Source organism: Protopterus annectens, chromosome 7.part1 (genome assembly GCF_019279795.1).
Source record: "Protopterus annectens isolate FY-2018-M chromosome 7.part1, PAN1.0, whole genome shotgun sequence".
Lineage (NCBI taxonomy): Eukaryota > Metazoa > Chordata > Ceratodontiformes > Protopteridae > Protopterus > Protopterus annectens.
Window position 1 is genome coordinate 152396367 of NC_056740.1, and position 21547 is coordinate 152417913.

Genomic DNA, 21547 nt, shown 5'->3' on the forward strand with positions numbered 1-21547 from the left:
AGAAAGAATGTAGGTGAGATGGACTACAAACATGGAACATTATGGTAAGTACATAACTTCTTTTTTCAAATCCTGCATAACTTTCCCTTGTCTTTTGAGGTCTTAAACAGCTCAGTTGTAGCAGAGCCAAAGAGATTCTGGTTATCTAAAGGAGAATCCAAAAGCTTTGACTTGATATCAGGGGGAATCTGCAAGTGTAACCAAGAATACAGTCTCATCACAGACACTGATCCAGCTGTCTTAGAACACGCATCAGCGGCATCATAATTGCACTTTATACAGTGACAGCTCACCTGGGAAGCAGTGCTTAGCAAAGAAAAGGCAGAAGACTTTGCCTCAGAATTTGGCAAATCAGTCAGAATACTGCCCCCATCTGAGAAAAAGAGAGGCAGCACATAATTAGAGACATGAGCATACGAGTCTGGTATTTTAGGGTCCTGAAAGCTAAAGTGTCAGAAGTATATGCCCCCCCCATACTGCTTGTCAGCAGCTAAAGCCTTCAGAGAATCTGTCAGGCTTCTTTGCAGCAGGAGGTTGAGAAACAGGGGCTTGAGAAGCTGAAGAGAAAGTGTCCCAACAAAGCATCTAATACAGGAGGAACTGCAGGACGTCAGGGTGAATCAATTTGCAAGAGCTCTTAGTACCTCTTTTGGATATCAAACTTGTGAAAAATCCCATTTAAATGTTCCATCATATGTACTACAGTATCCAGGACAATTCTTGCACAGAGGAATCTGAAGAAAATTCTCTTCCTCAGACCCTACAGAAAGAGAAGAATGGATCCTAGAAGAGTAAGCCAAAGACCCTTCACCAGAATCCAAATCTAACTCTTCATCAGAGGGCTCAGACTCCCTATGATGTTTAGGAGTAGAGAACCATGGAACAGACGTAGAGACAGACAAGCCATGAGTAGGCTTTAAAGCCATGACATTACAAAAACCCTTGTGAAATCCTGCATTTCTTGTAAGGATCCTTTGCCACAGGAGCAACATGTCTGGTTTTCTGTTTTTCCAGGGGCTTTTTCAGCTTTAATAAATCCAGGATGCTCAGACCCCTGCCTAGATTCAATAAGAGTACTAGGAACTTCCTTAACTAGTACATTGGAAATTCCCCTAGAACTCTGATATCAGCCATGATTCTCCCTCCACATCTGCAGCAGATATATGCATAGCCTCAGTGAATGTGTAAGTAAACAGCTCAGTCTCTGCCTCCAACCAGGTTATGGCAGAGAAAGCTGATGCTAGCACCAGACGGTCTGAGTTCTTCATCCAATGTGATGGAGACATCTGGAGGAGGCTGGACAGCAGCAGAGTCCATGTGTGCCTTCAGGGGCTTCTTTTTAAGTGGCAGCTGAACATTACGGCAGGTGGACTCAACTGTGGTATCGTGGACCAAGATTTTCAAATGCAAATTCTCCAATTAAATAAAGGGACAACATTAAGCTGTGAAGAGTCTTCAAAACAAGTGCCTAACAAACCACAAAATGAGTATAGTCTTGTTTGGCACCCTAACAAAAAAAAACCCCTTGTCGTGTCTATCCTTATAGGGACTCTGCCTCCCACATTCACATTCCCCTCCTGGGTGACATATAAAAAGATAAAGCTACTAAACAAAAAGGAAGAAGGGACCAACCCCACTTGGGTACTTATTATATAAAGGCTGAACAGCTAAACCAACTTGGTGAATGACCTGCAGAATGACTTCACAGACTAGCATTTGGAGGGGCAGTAAATAAGATATGAGGACTAAACACTTGTACATCACTTATGTACTTTAGGCCTTGGACACAGAACATGTGTCTAACGTACAGCACCTGGAAGGAGATAAGGCTTTGGTGTGCTGGCCGGAGTTTCAGTTGTCCTCAGCAGGATATCCCACCTGTAAAGAGTAGTGCAATAGTGATAAGAAGGGACATCTGTAGAACTCAGAGCCAAGTATCTTTGGACAGAAAATGTACTTGGATATAAAATGATGGCTATTCGCTTCACACTTCCTCTAACATGTCATGCTACGTCTCTGAAGTCTTCTTTTATGACAAGGTATCACTTGCCAAGACCCCAAACCTTGCTGATGTCTCTAGGATTCATTTTAAAATAAATTCAATACATTTTACAGCTTAGGACAATGAGCAGCAGTCTTCTAAAGGAGTGTGTTGAAGTCTCATCAGCTTGTAAAATATTTGTCAAATTCTTGAAAGAGCTGACGGATAACAACCGAGTGGTTTATGAGATTTATAAGCAAAGTGCAAATATTTACTCTTACTTTGGGGTTCCAGTCATTTTTTTAATCATTTGAAGAAATAACAATGACTGAATGGACTGCGGCAGAGATATTCTAGCATCTAGTAAATGCACAGAAGCTTTAATGTGGATCCATGCACGTGGCTGGGGATATAATGTGAAATCAAAGGCAGTAGGTAACGCAGAATCAGAACTTTTGCAATGGCTGAAAAAAAAAATCAGTAAAACCTTTTTTTAGCAAGTCTGTAGGGGGTTATTAAATGGAATCTAGTCATATTCCCATTTGAAAGCATACCTCTGAACTGCTATGATTTGGGGCATAGCACTATGATTTTGGCTCATATAATTAACCTTGCTTCTCTTAGATTTATGATGTTCCTCAAAGTCAGAGCTGTTTATAAGCACATATATAAACTAAGCCTACATAAATATACACTATGACTAAATAAATAGGATCTAGTATAACAAGACCTTCTATTGTGAAAAATAAAAGCCTTTCTCTTTCTGACCTTCAGCTATAATTTTTAATGCTTGGAGGTTCAGAGGTATGTTTGAAAGTGTATTAGCCACTCAGTGACAGTTTCTATACTCATACTCCATATCATGAAAAAATTCAATAGGTCTTTTCAACAAATCACCTCAGCATCAGGGGAACATAATCTGGAGAAAATATCAAATGTCTGCCTCTTACATGAGCTCTTGTATTCTTTCTTCCTCAGCCTTCTCCTCATCAGTGTTGTCCTTGGGCTCATAGGTGGCATATTTCGAGGTAGTGTGCCAGAGAGTGTGCCGGAATTCTGACAGGAAAAATTCTGCATGTTTAATGTGGCTGGAGAGAAGCTGGTGGGTACTAGAGCTAAACACAAAGAAAAAAGAAACTTAGAAACTATGATACAGTCCAGTTGCAAATTTCATCAAAGGGTAGAATCAAGGGATGAGACGAAAAGCAAGCTAGCTAACTAGAGACAGGCATAGCCAATGCTAACAAAAATAACTTCCTAAATAAAAGGAACAGTAAAATGTGAGATTAATTCTCCTGGGTTTCATAAGATTACCAGCACAAAAGAGAAGTCAAAGTTGGCATCAACAGAACTCAGCAGCAAATCACAAGTGTCTAACTCAGAAAAAGATAAAAATTGATTTCACCCCGACAACTATATGCCACTCCAAGTAACCATCATTTCTAGATTAATACCCCCTTTATACTGTTTATACAGAGATATGAGCTGGGATTTTGTAACCTCTCAAAATCTTGACAAATGATTAGTGAGGCTTCCAGAAGATGGCAAGTACTCTTAATTGAAGACAGAAACTTTGTTCAGAAACACACATGCCAAAAAAATAATATTTGCTATCTTCCTGAATTAGTAGCTGCACAAAATATTTTTCAGGATACCCTGATAATGCACTTAAGTGCATGTATGGTAATTTTGCTATCAGTTCCCTCTCCAAGCCTATCCTAGTCTAAACAGAGCTCAGAGTGGGGTACTTTGCCCTATATTTGGTGTATACTGATGTGAGGGGCCATGCCTCCTACACCCACACTACATGTATATATTAATGCTGACATCATGATATCTTAGGAAGGGGGGGGGGCAATATTCCAAAATACCAAATTTTGGATTGGATTTTATCTTCCCCTCAATTGGAAATGAATTTTCATTACTTGAGGATTGCACTTAAGATCCTTTAACTACAGTTACCCATAAAAATGAACCACTGATGAGCTCCATGACAAACCGGGATGGAGCCTTGCCTATTACCAAGACAATCCAAGTTTGATTAGCAGCTTGGGTATTAGAGGAAACAGGTGGAGGTATGGAGGGAATACTACATTATTGTGAGGGGCAGGGTGCAGTATTCTACACCACCTGCAGAGGTGGAAGAATTATCTGCAGCAAATGGACCAGGGACATTTGTGACTCCTGCCAAGCTGCACACAGTAGTACTCGCCCAAAGAAGGCAAGTACAGAAGGGCACTTACCCTTCCTAGCAGAAGGGAGGGACTTGCAGTGTCCTTCCTTCAATAAGAATATACTGTTAACTGCCAGGGTGGGAGTTAGGCGATATCAGAAAATCCTTGACAGCAGTGTCCATTGATGGCTTCCCTTGAATGGCTGCTGCTCTAATGAAAAAGAGGAACAAATAGGACTAATTGGCTGTGGGAAAGCTGATGGTTGGCAGGTACTGGGAGATTAAAGAAATAAATAAACCATGAGAATGCTCATTTTATACATACTGCCTACAATCTTAGGAAAAGTTATTACAGACCTCTCAACTATCCCTATTTTGGAGGAATGTACCTATATTCAGGTAGGATTCCTCCCTGAATATAACACTTATTTTTGGAAGTATGTTCCTATTTCCAGGCTTGATTTACCCCTTCACAAAATGTTGTGAATCTCACTCATCCCTTATGATTTTTGCAGCTGTCTAGTGCAGAAAAAAAAAGCATACTACAAGACAACAATAAAGAAAGAGGACACATCTTCCTTTTTCAGAAGCAAAAAATAAATAAATAACCTTATATGGAAGGATTTTGAAATACAGCTCAACAAAATCTACAGATTTTACACCGTCTCTGACAATGTTTATATTTTTCCATAATTTTTGTCTCTCTTTTTATGCATCTTTCTGCCCTGGATTTGGAGAAGAGAGTCAGGTGGTAATGCTTGGTAAAAGTGTGAACAGCTGTCCAGGTGGCAGCCTCCAGAATGGCCCTGGTGGGGACTCCTCTGAGGAAAGCTGCAGAGGTGGAGGCTGCTCTGGTGAAGTGTGTCCTGACCCCCTTGGGGGAGGCTTTCCATGCTGTTTGTAGCAGAAATTAATGCAGTATGCTATCCATTTGGAAATGGTTTGCTTGGAGATGGCTTTGCCTTCAGCCCCTGTAGCAAAGCTAACCAGTAACTGATCAGACTTTCTGAAGGATTTAGTCCTGTCCAGATAGAATCTGAGCTGTCTGTGTACATCTAGAGAGTGAAGAATCCTTTCCCCCTTGTTCTGGGGATTAGGGAAGAAGGTGGCCAAATGAATGGAGTGGTTGAGAGCCACACTGGACACCACCTTGGGCATGAAGGATGGGTTAGTTCTGAGGGATACCCTGTCTTTATGGAAGATGAAGGGTTCCACAGCCATGAGTGCTTGCAGCTCCGAGACTCTTCTGGCTGAAGTGATGGCCAGAAGGAATGCCGTCTTCCAGGAGAGAAAGTTTGGCTCTGCAGAAGATGCTGGTTCAAAAGGGGGCAGGGTGAGCTTTTCCAAGACAAAGTTAAGGTCCCAAGCTGGTGTTGGTGCCCTTCTGGTGGGCCTCAAAGTTGCTAGCCCCTCTGAGGAACTGTTTGATCAAAGGGTGCGAGAAAAGGGGCTGCTCAGTGGGAAAATGAGCAGAAATAACAATAGCATGAATTTTTATAGAGGAGAAAGAGAGACCACTGTGTAGTAGGTCAGTTAAGTAACCCAGGATGAGAGGGATGGAGGGTTGTGCCGTATTGCCTCCCTTAGCCTGGATCTACGTACAGAACCTTTTCCATTTATCTGCATAAGACTTTCTGGTGCTAGGATGTCTGGCCTCATGGATAACATCCAGAACCTATTTAATGAGGATGGCAGATTGGTTTGGGGTTAGGGAATAAGCCAAGCTGCCAAACTGAGTGTCTGCAATTGGGGTTGCATCCCTCTGGGTCAGGAGATTTGGAATCTGAGGAAGATGCCATGGAGACAGCGGGGACAGGCTGCACAGCAAGGGGTACCAGTGTTCTCAGGGCCAGTCTGGAGCTATAAGAATGGCCCTTGTTTTTTTCTTCCTTATTTTGAGCAGTACCCTGGGGATGAGAGGTAGGGGAGGAAAGGCATAGACCAATAGATTGACCCAGGGGAAGGACAGGCCATCCACTTTCCAAGCCATGCAGAATTTGCTGAGCTGATGGTTGTTGTGGGAGGCAAAGAGGTCGACCTTCGGGGTTCCCCATTTCTGAGTTATTAGGGTGAAGGTTGGCATAATGGTTAAGGTGTTTACCTTACAGTTACAAGGTAAAGGGTTTGATTCTCACATGGGGTAATTGGCTAGGCTTAAAATGGCCAATAAGGGCTATTAGCCTAATACTAATCTAAAGTTACTTCTGTTGAGTTACCACCCATGTGGGTCCAGAAGGCTTCTGCTCAGCTGATCTGCCAGAGAGTTGAGAGAGCCTGGTAGGAATTGTGCTAACAGGTATAGTTGCATGGAAGCAGCTGCGAGCCAAAGGGTCATGGCCAGCCTGCATAGAGGGTAGGAGTGCATCCCTCCCTGCTTGTTGATGTATGACATGACAGTAGTATTGTCTGTTTTGATCAGGAGAACCCCTGGAGAGAGAAGGGGCTTGAAAGCTATCAAGGTATGCTGCACAGCCATCATCTCTTTGATTGTCAGGAAATTTTTCTGGTGTAAGGTATGCCATCTGGGATGCTGTGTGCAGACTTGCTCCCAGGAAGACTATTCTTTGGGTGGGCACCTGTTTGGATTTCTTTTGATTGTGTACCCTGGGGAGTTTAATAGGATCTTTACAAAGGCCAGGTGCTTTAGCAGCTTTTCCTGGCAGTATGCCTGAAAAAGGCAGTCATCTAAGTATGGGTAAATTTGAATATTTCTTTGTCTGCAAAAGGCAGTGGCCAGAGCCAGACATTTTGTGAAAACTCTGGGAGCAGTAGATAAGCCAAAGGGAATTGCAGAGATCTGAATGTGTTGAGAACCTGCCCTGAAGCAGAGATATTTCTGCACGATTCCCTGATAAGAATGTGAAGGTAGGTCTCTTTTAGATCTAGGGTGGGTAGCCAACCATCTTTGGAGAGCATGGGTAGCAGCTGCTGGAGGGTGAGCATTTTGAATTTTGGGATCACCAGGAAGATGTTTAGCATGGATAGATAGAGGATGGGGTGCCAGGTGCAGTCTTTTCTGGGCACCAGAAAAAGTCTGGAGTAGAAGCCTTGGCCTATCTGTTCTGCAGGAACGTGTTCTTACTGCCCACTGATTTGGTGGTAGATTTGGGGACCCTTTTGGGGTTGGAAGAGTGTGGAAGGAAAATTTGTATCCCTAAGACACAATGTTCAGAACCCATTGGTCCTTGGTAATGGTGGCCCAGGTGCTTGAGTGAAAGGAGAGTTTTCCTCCTAGGGGTAAGTGAAGGTGGACAGAGGGGGGTGGAGGAGGAGAGTCATTGTGAGTTCTTACCATAAGGGGGTGGCTTAGAACTCCCTGGTTTTGAAGTGGAGGTAGTCCACTGCTTAGATCTCTGCATTCCCTAGGGCTGCTGTCTGGGGGGGGGGTCTGTTTCCCTGGGGCCTAGACTGCATTGGTTTACTCGGAGCAGCAAAGGACCAGTGCTTGGAGGGACAATGCCTGCTGAACCTAGGAGGCTGGACCTGTAAGAAATTCTTAACTGTTTGCATCAATTTTGCTTTTTCTTCCATCTTTTTTAAGACCTCTTTTGCCTTAGTGCCAAATAAGTTATCTTTGTGCAACAATTTAGATTAGACATGGTATGGCAGGGGTTGCTCCTTAAGCCATGCATGTCTTCTAATGACAGATCCAGTGAATGCTGCCCTGCAAGAAGCTTTTGGGGCATCAAAACCACAGTGCAAAGTGTGTTTAGTTACTTGACTTGCAGAATGCATTAAGTCTTGTAAATCTTTAGATTCTGCCCAAGCAGGAAAGGAAGACATTTTTTTGTTTAAGGAGTTCCAAGGTATGTTGCTGAAATTTCAGGATATGGAACTGACAATTTAGTGCCCTGATAGCAAGAGTAGCTAAAGTGTATACTTTTTTACCACATCTGTCAAATGCTTGGGAATCCCTGTCTGAGGGGGTGGGATTCTTAGCAGAGGTTGATTTAATCCCTTTTGGCCCTTGAGAAATGACCTCAGGATCAGCTGTTGGATTTGTAAAAAGATATTTGTGTGAGTCAGGGACTCTATATCACCTATCTGGTTTTCTGGGAGCAGGAGGTAGGGCATCAGGAGTCAAGCTGGATTCAAGGAAAACATCATCCACAACATCCAGGACTGGTTGGCATGGCCAAGGGTCTATGTTGCGGAAGATCTCGGAATTCCCAGAGTCTCATTTTAGACTGAGGTAGTCCTGACTCTCCCATTGGAAATGCTCCCTTAAAGTATGCAGGGTTTCCCCAAAGGAAAAATCCTCTGGGGGAGAGGCTGAAGGAATGGAGTCCTCTGCATCCAAATCCTCAGTGGAGAGGGGTTGCATGTCTTCATAGTCAGAAGCATCAGAGTCATCTGACTCTTGTTCAGACAAAACTACAGGGGACAGTTCTCTCTTCCTTTTTGAGGGGGTGGCTTGGCTTCCCCTGAGCATGATAAGGTCTTTCACCATTTTAAGCATTTGAGACTGAGGGAAAGTAGCAGGCACCTGAGGGTGGGTCGGTTTCTTTGGTGTGGTTTGAACCCTGGGCTTAAGAAACTCAGCCATTTCTGAAAGAACGGTAGCCACAAAAGAAGATGTTGGTTTGTGGCATAATTCAGTAGGGCGAAGGACTGCCTCGGAAGCCTGTCCTTGCTCAGCGGCTCTGGACCCATCCAAGGTAGAGAAGACTGCAGGATCCTTAGTCGAAGAGTTTTGCGACATACCGGACTCCAAAAGTGTCTCGGTAGCAGCCTGCGAATCAAATGAAATGTGCATCAGGGATTGCGAAAGCACCTGGTACCAGAGGACTGATGACTAGCTTAACGGAAGCGTCGTCGGTAGGTTTGAACCTGTGCGGTCTTGTCTTTATCTTTACATTTGTTTCAGAGGATCTGCTATCGGATGGCTTACCGAAGCCATATCGGAATTCCAGGACTACAAACGAAAATATCTGGCTACAATAAGGGCCTAACGATGGATAGTTCTGGCATTGAACAAAGCACAGAAGCGACAATGGGGGACGTCGTGGTCTGGGCCTAAACAAGTGTGGAAGTCTCACTGTGGTATTTGCTTTCCACAGGTGAGACAATTAACTTTTTCTGACATCGGTTAGTGCAAGAAAAAAGGATCTCCAATGGGGTACTTAGCTTTAGAAGACTTCAACTTCAATTCAGAGATAACTCAGGTAGCGGCCGACCGGCACACATGCAAACTGCTTCTGCTTTGGGCTCCATGGCAAGAAAGACTGATGTAATGGCATTGGCTGCCTTACTTTATACTACTGATGACCTGACGTCAGTCCTCAAGCGACAGCAACCGATGTAGAAATACTAAGTCTCTGGTATTTGGGTCGGTCATGGGCTACCCTGGCAGGGATAACCCAAATGTGATTACTGCAACAGTGAAACATGAATATCCTCCAAAAGGGTCTTCTGGAATACATCATCATAAGGTATTCTGGACTTCCTCAAATTACATACTACCTCCATCCTTGGCTTCCCTTGCTTATATCACTATGCAAAACATTTTCATCTGTAGAATTTAGTTGCATACTCCTCACTTTGACTAACCAATTTCTAAGCAAACTGGCTCATATCCTCTAACAATGCTATTATCATGGACTGGTGCCTATTAGTCAAATAAGATAGGAAAAATTAATGTCATACCCTTCTATTGTCCACTTATTCTGATACTCACTGCCATGATTATCAGACCACCTAACAGTAGTATCACTTTCAAACTATTTATTAAACAAAAATTACACACTTCTGGAACAGTCCAAAAATGTACTGCATATTGCAAAAACTGCTACTATTCAAATATCAACAGTGGGATACGGTATATGTTAAACACTTTCCATTTATATGAAATAAAGTTCACATAGGCTGCCAGGACAGGCTCATCTGTGACTTAACAGATGTGGTGAGACTTAGAATTCTGAAAACAAATTTATTCACTGCTTGGCAAAAATACCAGCATTAATGGATTGTTATTAATTTGTATGGATCTGAATGCTCAAGCCCTTTGAGAAATAAATACTTTCAGGAAAACATACACACAGACATGCATAGGTTCATAGGTTTATACTAGGCTATCTGCCCTAAGGCATTTATAAGCCTAGCCCAAAGTTATGTGGCTTACGCCACCCCTTATGTTAGAAATAATGTGCCCATTAGTTTGTTGTGCCTCTGTCCAGCAGTGACACAGAGATGATTCCTGGGGTAAACCTACGATCTCCCATCCACCGGTCAAGATTTCTCTTGAACAGAGCCAGCGAGGTGCTCTGCCTCACATGGACCGGGATTTTATTCCACAGCATGGGGAGTCTCTGGGTGATAAATCTATCCCTCCAGCACGACCTATTTATATCCGTGCTAAGGTTTAAGTCACTTGCTCTAGTGTTAAGTCACTTGCTCCAGTGGATATAAAAAGTTTACACATCCCTGTTACAATGCCAGGTTTTTGTGATATAAAAAAAAATGAAACCATAATAAATCATTTCAAAACATTTTCCACTTTTAATGTGACCTATAACCAGTACAATTCAATTGAAAAACAAATCTGTTTGGGGAAAAATATAAAAAATAAAAAACATACAATAAGCTGGTTGCATAAGTGTGCATACCCTTAAACTAATACTTTGTTGAAGCATCTTTTGATTTAATTACAGCATTCAGTCTTCTTGGGTTGGAGTCTATCAGCATGGCACATCTTGACTTGACAATATTTGCCCACTTTTCCTTGAAAAACTGCTCCAAATCTGTCAGATTGCAAGGACATTTCTTGTGTACAGACCTCTTCAGGTCAACTTTCAGATTTTCTATGGGTTTAGGTCTGGGCTCAGGCTGGGCCATTCTAAAACTTTAATTTTCTTCTCGTGAAACTATTCTTTTGTTGATTTGGTTGTATGTTTGGGGTCATTGTCACATTGAAAGGTGAAATTCTTCACCTTCAGTTTTCTAGCAGACACCTGCAGGTTTTGGGCCAAAAGTGACTGGTATTAGGAACTGTTCATAATTCCCTCCACCTTGACTAAAGCTCAAGATCCAGCTGAAGAAAGCAATCCCAAAGCATGATACTGCCACCACCATGCTTCACTGTGGGGATGGTGTTCTTTTGGTGATGTGAAGTGTTGATTTTGCGCCAAACATACATTTTGGAGTTGTGGCCGAAAGGTTCAACCTTGGTCTCATCAGACCATAACACATTTTCCCACATGAAAACAAATTCATTCACTGCTTGGCAAAAATACCAGCATTAATGGATTGTTATTAATTTGTATAGATTTGAATGCTCAAGCCCTTTGAGAAATACAGATACTTTCAGGAAAACATACACGCAGACAACTATTACAAGACTTTCTGCAAATATATAGAGCCGAGTATATTTTTCTGTATTATTCTGTATTATAGAGCTAAACTGTTGCCTAGATATCTGCTGTCTTAGTGTTCTGCAAATATACAGAGATCAGTATATATTTTTGGGGTTTTATAATTTGCACTCTGATTCCTCACATCTCTGTTGAAACGTTCTTCCCCATCCCCCCTCATTGTGGTTTCTATTGCTTGTGTGTTGTTAACTCAAGGTTACCTTAATTTGAACTGTTAATAGCAGCAGTCTGCATTTAAAGTGGAACAGCCTTACAAGGCTTTCTGCAAATATATAGAGCTGAGTATATTTTTCTGTATTATTGTGTATTATAGAGCTAAATTGTTGCTTAGATATCTGTTGTCTTAGTGTTCTGCAAATATACAGAGATCAGTATATATTTTTTGGGTTTTATAATTTGCACTCTGATTCCTCACATCTCTGTTGAAACTTTTCCCCACCCCCTCCCTGTTCTGGTAGTAGTTTAAATTTGGTGGCTTTTGCAGTGCCCGCCCCACTGTAGCTTTGATCTAAGACACTCCCCCAGTCCCATCTCTTTACTGCATTCTACCTAATAAACCCTTTCTGCACTTGCTTTTAGTCCTTTTTAATTTAATTACATTTTTTCAAACTGTGTGTGGACTAATATTGCTACATGCTCAAGTGTGCCAGCTTGCACTGCATGTGAATTGTTTTTACTACTGTTTTTGTTACTTTTCTGAAAAAAAAAATTGTAAGCCTGTTTCCTACCTTTCCTGTAATTATTGTTCCAGATACAGATTTGCTGTATCCAGAACTATTTGTAAGCTTCTGTACCCCCAAGCCTTTCTGTGTTGGAGGGAAGCCTTCTAGCTTATCAGTGGGAGTAGTAAGCACTAGGTAACCTGTCTACCACATAAGGAGTGGTTCTGGCCCAGAATTTGTAGTTAATGGCCGTTTGGGCGGTCTTCCATCTCTCTCAACTTTCTGATTTGAAGGCCTGCATTTGCACTTGTTTCTGTCCTCTAACTCCTGGGCCCATCTCATTTGCTCACTCAAAAAAAAAATACTGTATTTGTTTTTCTTCCTACTTTATTTTGCTTTTGCATCATCTTAAAAGTACTCAATTGTATTTATTACTGCTTGGTGTAACTCATTCTAAGCCTTTTAGTTTAAGCACTTGGGCTTCAGACCAGTTGTTTTACATTAGGAAGGTTTGTGGTCTGCACTGTGGTGGCAGGACAGGTAGCTTACATCCTTCTAAGTTGGAAACTGCTGATTGAGGGCTCAGTGTCTTATTCTAAAAGTGTATTAATTCTGTTTTAAGCACTTGGGCTTCAGGCCAGTTATTTTACATTAAAAGGGTTCATGGTCTGCACTCTTGTGGGAGGAGAGGCTGGACTCTGCCCTTCTAGCTGGGAATTTCTAGTTAAAGGCTTATAGTGTCTGCATATCTAAACTGCTTCTTACTAAAATTGGTACACCTTGTTTGCTGTAGCATAGACTAGATCCAGGCCTGCTGAATCTAGCTTTGTTTGTATAACCTGAGCACTAATCCAGGCATTCTTTAAAGTATTCAATTGCACTTTTTACTGCTTGGTAGTAACTTGACTAAAGTGTAGCTATCATTCTAAGTCTTTTGGATTAAGCACTTGGGCTTCAGACCAGTTGTTTTACATTAGGAAGGTTTGTGGCCTGCACTGTGGTGGCAGGACAGGTAGCTTACATCCTTCTAAGTTGGGAACTGCTGATTGAGGGCTCAGTGTCTGTTATTCTAAAAGTGTATTAATTCTGGTTTAAGCACTTGGGCTTCATGCCAGTTGTTTTACATTAAGAAGGTTTGTGGTCTGCACTGTAGTGGCAGATCAGGTAGCTTACATCCTTCTAAGTTGGGAACTGCTGAGTGAGGGCTCAGTGTCTTATTCTAAAAGTGTATTAATTCTGGTTTAAGCACTTGGGCTTCAGGCCAGTTATTTTACATTAAAAGGGTTTGTGGTCTGCACTCTTGTGGGAGGAGAGGCTGGACTCTGCCCTTCTGAGCTGGGAATTTCTGGTTAAAGGCTTATAGTGCCTGCATATTTGAACTGCTTCTTACTGAAATTGGTACACCTTGTTTGCTGTAGCATAGACTAGATCCAGGCCTGCTGAATCTAGCTTTGTTTGTATAACTTGAGAACTAATCCAGGCATTCTTTAAAGTATTCAGTTGTATTTATTACTGCTTGGTAGTAACTTGATTAAAGTGTAGCTATCATTCTAAGTCTTTTGGATTAAGCACTTGGGCTTCAGACCAGTTGTTTTACATTAGGAAGGTTTGTGGCCTGCACTGTGGTGGCAGGACAGGTAACTTACATCCTTCTAAGTTGTGAACTGCTGATTGAGGGCTCAGTGTCTGTTATTCTAAAAGTGTATTAGTTCTGGTTTAAGCACTTGGGCTTCAGGCCAGTTATTTTACATTAAGAAGGTTCGTGGTCTGCACTCTTGTGGGAGGAGAGGCTGGACTCTGCCCTTCTGAGCTGGGAATTTCTGGTTAAAGGCTTATAGTGCCTGCATATTTGAACCGTTTCTTACTGAAATTGGTACACCTTGTTTGCTGTAGCACAGACTAGATCCAGGCCTGCTGAATCTAGCTTTATTTGTATGCTGCTTGTTTGTTTGCTTGTTATTTCCCTGAAACACTAATTCCACCTAAAACGCGGCTTTTCAGCGCTTCTGTAGATCCCTAGTGATACCTGCATTGCTTACTGCACTTATTTCCTTGTTTCACTTGAAAGAAAGTTACTGTTTTTCGTTTTTGCATTTAAGTTACCTGAAACACATTCCCTTTAAGTTACCTGGCACTTGCTCACTAAAGCAATTATATAAGTCAGCACTAAAATATTAAAAGCACTACACCCTCACAAACTCCCCTTGAGTACCTCGTTCCCCATTGGCCCTTTTTTTTCAATTATAAAGGAATTCCCAATACTATTCTAGCATGTCCAAAGGTCAGTTGTCAATCTCCTCTCCGGTCCAGCTGGTGAATCTGGGAATCTTGAGGCAATGGTACAACTGCCTCATGTACACAGACAACCCTCTCCTCCTCCCAACAAATTCCAACACATGTGAGAGATGCAACTATATAGCCATACTGGAGGCTAAGCTCTCTCAACTCAGTACTGGCGAAACCAGTCAGGAGGAGAAGGAAACCACACTCACTACAATTCCAGTCTCACATAGACCTACCACGACAGCAAACCAAACACACAAAAACATACTCGGAGGCTATAAATAAAAATCTGCCTAAGCAGCAGAGACCTCCAAAGCAGACACCCAAGCAACCGCTACCCCAAAACAAAACACGTGCAACACATAGCTCACAAAGCCAGTGTGCCGAACAGTCACAGCCCTTAAGGCTAAACAACACACCTGATACACTTGTAATAGGTGACTCTATCGTCAGGCACACTGACGTCTCGCTCACCAGGCTGAACAAGGAGAAGACTACGGTGAGCTGCCTGTCGGGCGCTAGGATCCGCCACATAACACAAGCACTCAGGTCACTCCAAGGCAAGTACAAATATGACTCAGTCATTGTCCATGCTGGTGTGAATGACCTGAGACGTACCTCCCTGGACTACATGAAAAGAGACATAGAGGAGCTCTCTGAGCATGTAGCCCAGGCCGGTATGACCCTGACCTTGAGTAGCATCTTACCCTCACCAAGAATGATGCCACAATATGAAGACAAGATGATCAATTTCAACAATTGGCTTAAGTATTGGTGTCATTCAAAGGGGATCCAATGCGTGCCAGCCTGGGATGACATGCTCGACAAGCCACGATGCTTCGCTAGGGATGGCTTGCACCTGTCACCCCTCGGCGTTCGGATATTGGCAAAGGCTCCTGCTACCCCACATAGTGCCTTTTTTAGGCAAGGCTCAAAAGACAAACCCACCTCCATAGGTATCACAAGGGATAAGAAACTAAGAGTAATGCTACTCGATGCCAGAAGTCTAAACCTCAAGATGCACGCACTCGAAACTCTCCTTAGCATGGAGAACATAGATATCTGTGCAGTAACAGAAACCTGGTTCAAGGCTCCCGAGAGCACCCCAGCACTACCAGGTTTATACCTCATACCATGCTTTTCGCCCCAAAACATGGACCGTACCACAAAAGGAGGGGGAGTATCAATATTCGTCAAAGATACCCACACCTCCAGGTTGGTGGCACAGCACGAAGCATCAGAGACTATCCATGTGCAGCTAGCAGTGGGTAAAACTGCCTTCCAGTTTATAGCCTGCTACAGACCACCCTCCCAAACCCAGGAACCCCACTTGGCCTTCCTGAGAACACTGAAAAATATGAAGGTCTCTCCAAACACCATTATATTGGGCGACTTCAACTACCCAAACATAGACTGGGAGCATTACTCTAGCTCCAACACCCTAGCCCAAGGGTTCCTAGAATTTAGAAACTCAAATGCTATGGAACAACTTGTTACCACTCCCACAAGAGGGAAAAACATACTGGACCTGATCATCACCAACATGGGGACTCTATGCTCCAGACCAGAAGTGTACCCCTCACTGGTAAGATCAGACCATAAACTAATCTCACTGGATATTCACATCCCGACTCCACCCCCTGCCTTGAAAAGCACAGTGAAAAACTTCTCTAAAGCAAATTTCACACTCCTCAAAACCGAGGTGGAATCCTTCAAAGTCCCCAGTCTTGTGGAAAATATGGGCCAGACCGCAGAATCCTTTATAAACGCATTCTGTGAACATCTTCAGGAATGCATGGATCATGCAATCCCAAATAAAACTAAGACCCAATCCTCCAAAGGCAGACATCCTATCTGGTGGACCCCAGCCATAAACAAACTATACAGTAGAAGAAGGAAGGTACTACATGATAGAGCAAAATCCCAAAAAGGGAAGGCATCTCTTATCAGTATTATCAAAAAACTACAGGCACTCATAAAATCATCTAAGGCCAGCTTCAAGAGAAAAATTGCACAGGACACTAAGGATAATCACAAGGCTTTCTTTAGTTACGTTAGGAACCTGGGTGGGAATTCGCAGATATGCTCAGAATTAGTCCAAAACGACAAAAAATACACCGAACCCACAGACATTGCCAACATCCTAGCTGAAAGGTTCAGCGCAACCCCCCCACCAAAAGGGCAAATATTTATCCCAGCAGAGTGCTGCCCCCCTGACATCTCAGATGCTCAGGTAAGAGCTGCCCTCTCCAAAGCAAAAAACACAGCATCAATGGGACCAGACAGTGTCACGGGCTGCATCCTACATGAACTCCAAGAAGAGCTAAACTCAAACATAAAACTACTGTTCAATCTCAGCCTTACTACAGGATATGTACCCAAAGAGTGGCGTACAGCAACAGTGGTCCCTCTCCACAAAGGTGGTGCCTCAACAGATCCTGGAAACTATCGCCCCATAAGCCTGACTAGCTTGGTCTGCAAAGCTATGGAAAGGATCATCATGGACCTCATAAATAAATATATTGGGGACCTACAGACACTGGATCCTACCCAGTTCGGCTTTGTTAAGGGCAGATCCTGTCTCTTAAACCTGGTTGATTTCTTTGAAATAGTCACCAAGGCCATTGACAAGGGGAAGGTGGTCCACACAGCCTACCTGGACCTTGCAAAAGCCTTCGATACAATACCCCACTCGGGCATTATAGATAAGCTCACCAGCTTAAATATAAACCCCTATGTCACTAGATGGGTTGCAAACTGGCTCAAGGACAGAACCCACATGGTTAGAATTGCTGGAGCCATGTCAGACTCCAAACCAGTTACAAGTGGCGTCCCACAAGGCTCAGTCCTGGGACCTCTCTTGTTCGGTATATATTTCTCGGAGGTACAGGCCAACACAGCAGGACTGATAGGGCCTCATAGAAACAGACAACTGATGCCAGAGCCATGGCTAAATGCCAAAAAGTGTATAGTCATCCCCTTTGGCAAAAACAAGGTGCCCACAAATTACCACATAGGTGGTAATCTATTAAGTACAGAAGAAGTAATTAGGGACCTGGGGACCCAAGTTGATAGCAATCTCTCATTTGACAACCACGTGGCCAAAATGGTTAGAAAAACATTTTATATAGCCCACCTAGTCATGAAGGGATTCACATCTAGATCAGGGGAGGTCATCGTGCCTCTTTACTCTTCCCTCATCAGGCCCATAATTGAGTACAATGCTCCTTTCGGGATGTACCTTACCAGACACCTGCAGCAACTGGAAAGACCCCAAAAGTACCTCACCAAGAGGATCATAGGGCTCAAGCAGATGCCATATGCTGCCCGGTTAAAGAAACTCCAGCTATACTCAGTGGCATACCGCCTGCTCAGAGGCGATCTGTGTCTGACGTATAAAGCCATGTCCAACCCGGAATTAATGGACATGCTGCACCTCAGAAAATCCAAATCCCATCGAGATACGCGCTCGAGAGACTTGAACCTCAGCACTGAAATAAATAGGACATGCTGGAGGGACAGATTCATAACCCAGAGGCTCCCTTCACTCTGGAATAAAATCCCAGTCAAGGTTAGGCAGAGTCCCTCATTGACTCTCTTCAAGAGGAATCTTGATGAGTGGATGGAAGATCGTAGGTTTACCCCGGGTATCACTTCTGTGTCACTGTTAGACAGAGGCACAGTATACTAACCTCGAAAAAGGGCATAGCAAAATTAATTTAAAATGGGTGGCGAAAGCCAAACACACTCTGGCTAGGCTTATAAATGCCCTAGGGCAGATAGCCTAGTATGAACCTATGAACCTATGCTTTTGAGACTTGGTGTTGTTTTGCAAATTTTAGCCTGGCCTGGATGTTTTTCTGTGTAAGAAAAGGCTTCCGGTCTTGCAACCCTACCCCATAGTCCAGACATATGGAGAATACAGGTGATTGTTATCACATGTAGTACACAACCAGTACTTGCCAGAAATTCCTGCAGCTCCTTCAGTGTTGCTATAGATCTCTTGGCAGCCTCCCTGACCAGTTTTAGTCTCATCCTTTCATCAATTTTGGAGGGATGTTCAGTTCTTTGCAACGTCACTGCTGTCCCATATTTTCTCCACTTTTTAATGACAGTCATCACTGTGTTCCATGGTGCATCCAATGTTGTGGAATTTTTTTTGTACCCTTCTCCTGACTGATACCTTTCAATAATGAGATCTCTCTGTGAACCATGGCTTTTGCTGTAGCAGGCAACTGAGTAAATGTCAGGAAAATCCTACTAGGACAGCTGAACTTTGTTTGGGGTTAATCAGAGTCTCTCTAACTGATGGCAGGTGTGTACCCAAGGAGACTGAATGTTGTAATTAAATCAAATCAAAAGGTGGTTCAACTAAGTATTAGTTTAAGGGTGTGCACACATGCAACCATCTTATACTTTTTTTTCCCCCTAACAGATTTGTTTTTCAATTCAGCTGTACAGGTTATAGGTCACATTAAAGGTGGGAAAAGTTTTGAAATGATTTATTGTGGTCTCATTTTTTTATATCACAAAAACCTGGCATTTTAACAGGGGTGTGTAAACTTTTTAGATCCACTGTTATGTACACTTTTTCTATCATTACTAGTTTTTAGTCACTTCAACTACTTTTTTCTAAAGGGACACCTCTGACATTATTCCTTTACTTTGCTTCAGCAGAGACTTCCAGTGTTCACAATATAATCTCAATAATGAACTTTCTTACTGTAGGTCTGAGGCTGTCTGATTGCTTCCTTGTTTCTTCCTAATCATCAAATATTCTATTACTCTCACTCATTTATTATTAAACTTTGTCAGTTGTACCGTACTCTTCTCTAACTAAGGAAGTTATCCCAGTCACCTTCAGATCAGAAACTCATAAGGTACAGCCACTGACCTACTCTCTTCCCCTTTCTATAATTCTTGGACTACTTTCCTGAAATGCAGGAGCATCAAGTGTGGCCTTGAGTTTGTCTCACTTATGTGAAAGAAACTTTTGGTGGAATGGTCCCTGAACTCTACTCATCGAATGCAGGTTCCACTGACTTCTCAAATAAAGTTAAAAAGCCAGATAGTTTTACAGGGGGCAAGCCATACCTACAGGTTCACGATGACATAAGGTCAACAATATAAACTCAAAACAAATTATCCCTCAAAATCATTCAAATTTGATAAAGGAACATTCAGTAGAACTCATAGTGCCCAATATGGTCACTGCATCATCAAATTTGTACTCTTACCATCTGCCACTCCAGCTACCATTTATTCTACAGGTATCACCATACCCCAAGGTAAGGCTTTCTGTCTCACTCATACCTGTCATTTCATTTATGAATGTACTTTATTTAAAATTTAATGCATTTTTCTAATGCACTGCCCCGCAAAATCCTACTCATCACTCTGTCTCCTCACATGGCTTGATCTTAAGTTACTTCCACAGATGTTTTTCAGGACTAAGACTTTTGTTCAGTGCGACTCCAAACACTGGGACAACATAACTCCAAATATCCAATGGGCCACAGATCACTTCAAAAAAATAAAGGAGAACCACACTCATATACTCAAAAAATGTTTATTTCATCATGGTTTGGTGTTAATTTTAACACCACTCGGACTATTTACAGGTTTTTAAATATTTTTATATGTAATTTCTGAGTCTGACCACATTGGGTCTGGTATCTTGAAATAATTATGATTGTTTAGTCTGTCTCTAGGTATCCCACAATGCAGTACTTGTCTGTAAAAAAATTACATGACGCAGGCCTCTCTTTTCCTAAAGCTCCTGTCACTACATTGATTTTACATGCATACACTGCTGTTTTTCAGTCAGTTTTACAGTCAGTTTTAAGTAACATTTCATGCCATTCAAGGACTACTTAAAGCACAAACAATGCAAATGCCACAGAACAGACTTTCAAAGTCCTTTTTACTGTTGCTTCTTTTTAGAATGGCTAAATTGCAGTCTTTTGTAAAGCCTGACTATGACTCATCTCCCATCGCCTTCCCACCTAACTTCCCTAGCTGTCAAAATGCTAAGGATAATTTGAGCTGTAACCTGTTATTTACAGCAGGGACAATAAAGAGGGAGAAAGGACAGAGAATTTGAGCATTTAATAATAGAATTATGTTGTTGTCCTTTAAAATTTTCTTTGTTGGGACTAATAAATACTCCTGAACATCTTTCTTCTCTTCCCTTCTTAAAACTTGAAGGAAATTATCAGTCTTTAATCATAGCTTATATTTCAGTTCTAATGTCTGTTACATCATCCAGATTTACCCAAATAATTGTCCTGTACTTAGACTTGTGATTGAAAAAAGTCTAGTTTGAAGAGCCCATTTAGTCAATTACTGAACAAATCCATTACATGATGATGCTAATTATACAGGAAAAATTGGTTTCCAAAGCTATCAGAACATTACATCCCGTTACAACATAAATTACTTTAGGATTTTGTGCCTTACATAACACATTAATTCAGATCTGGCTCACTGAGTATAAACTAAAACTCTAGCATTTGTACTAAAATAAAAACTAGCACAAAACAAAGCTTCATATATGTTGTACAACTGAGTTCTGTTGATAAATGCCAGCTGTTATGCCAAAGGTTCGACTTTCACACAAGAAACCCAAGTTCCAAAACCTTACTAAGAGCATGCACATGCGCTTTAATACTAGCATATAAAGTAGCCTTGAAAAAAAGGCAATTTCAAAATGTTTTAAAGACTCAGAGGATGGACTTTCCCTTAGATCTTACACATGCTGTATGCAGGTATCTTTACAATTTAACAGAAAGAGAAAAAAGTTTTGTCTGTAGTACTGGGTGAGAGTTAAAGAACATGTAACAATGAATATATGGATCCTTCTGTGTGCAGATGGAGAACATAAGTAAAATTTAAGTAGCGACATACTCCCCTGTTCTCCACCCATGTGCATGTGCGCACACACACAGAGGACATGTCATAGGAACCAAAAGTCAGAGGAAGTCAGCTACATTCTACTACGAGTGCCATCTAAGAGACAACACAGGATTGTCCCCTGTGCATGGGTGCTAGAGATGTGAGCCTATCCAAGATGCACCCA

General features: G+C 42.2%; 1 protein-coding gene across 4 annotated transcripts in view; it reads right to left on the reverse strand.

Annotated features, from left to right (window-relative positions):
- The window catches only part of GRIP2 (glutamate receptor interacting protein 2), a 2580489-nt gene that overhangs the window by 752795 nt on the left and 1806147 nt on the right, over positions 1–21547 (reverse strand). For all 4 annotated transcript variants that reach the window (XM_044078606.1, XM_044078609.1, XM_044078607.1 and 1 more), the window contains one exon: positions 2932–3096. In XM_044078606.1, the coding sequence (XP_043934541.1) occupies positions 2932–3096 (165 nt within the window). The remainder of the gene's footprint in view (positions 1–2931; positions 3097–21547) is intronic.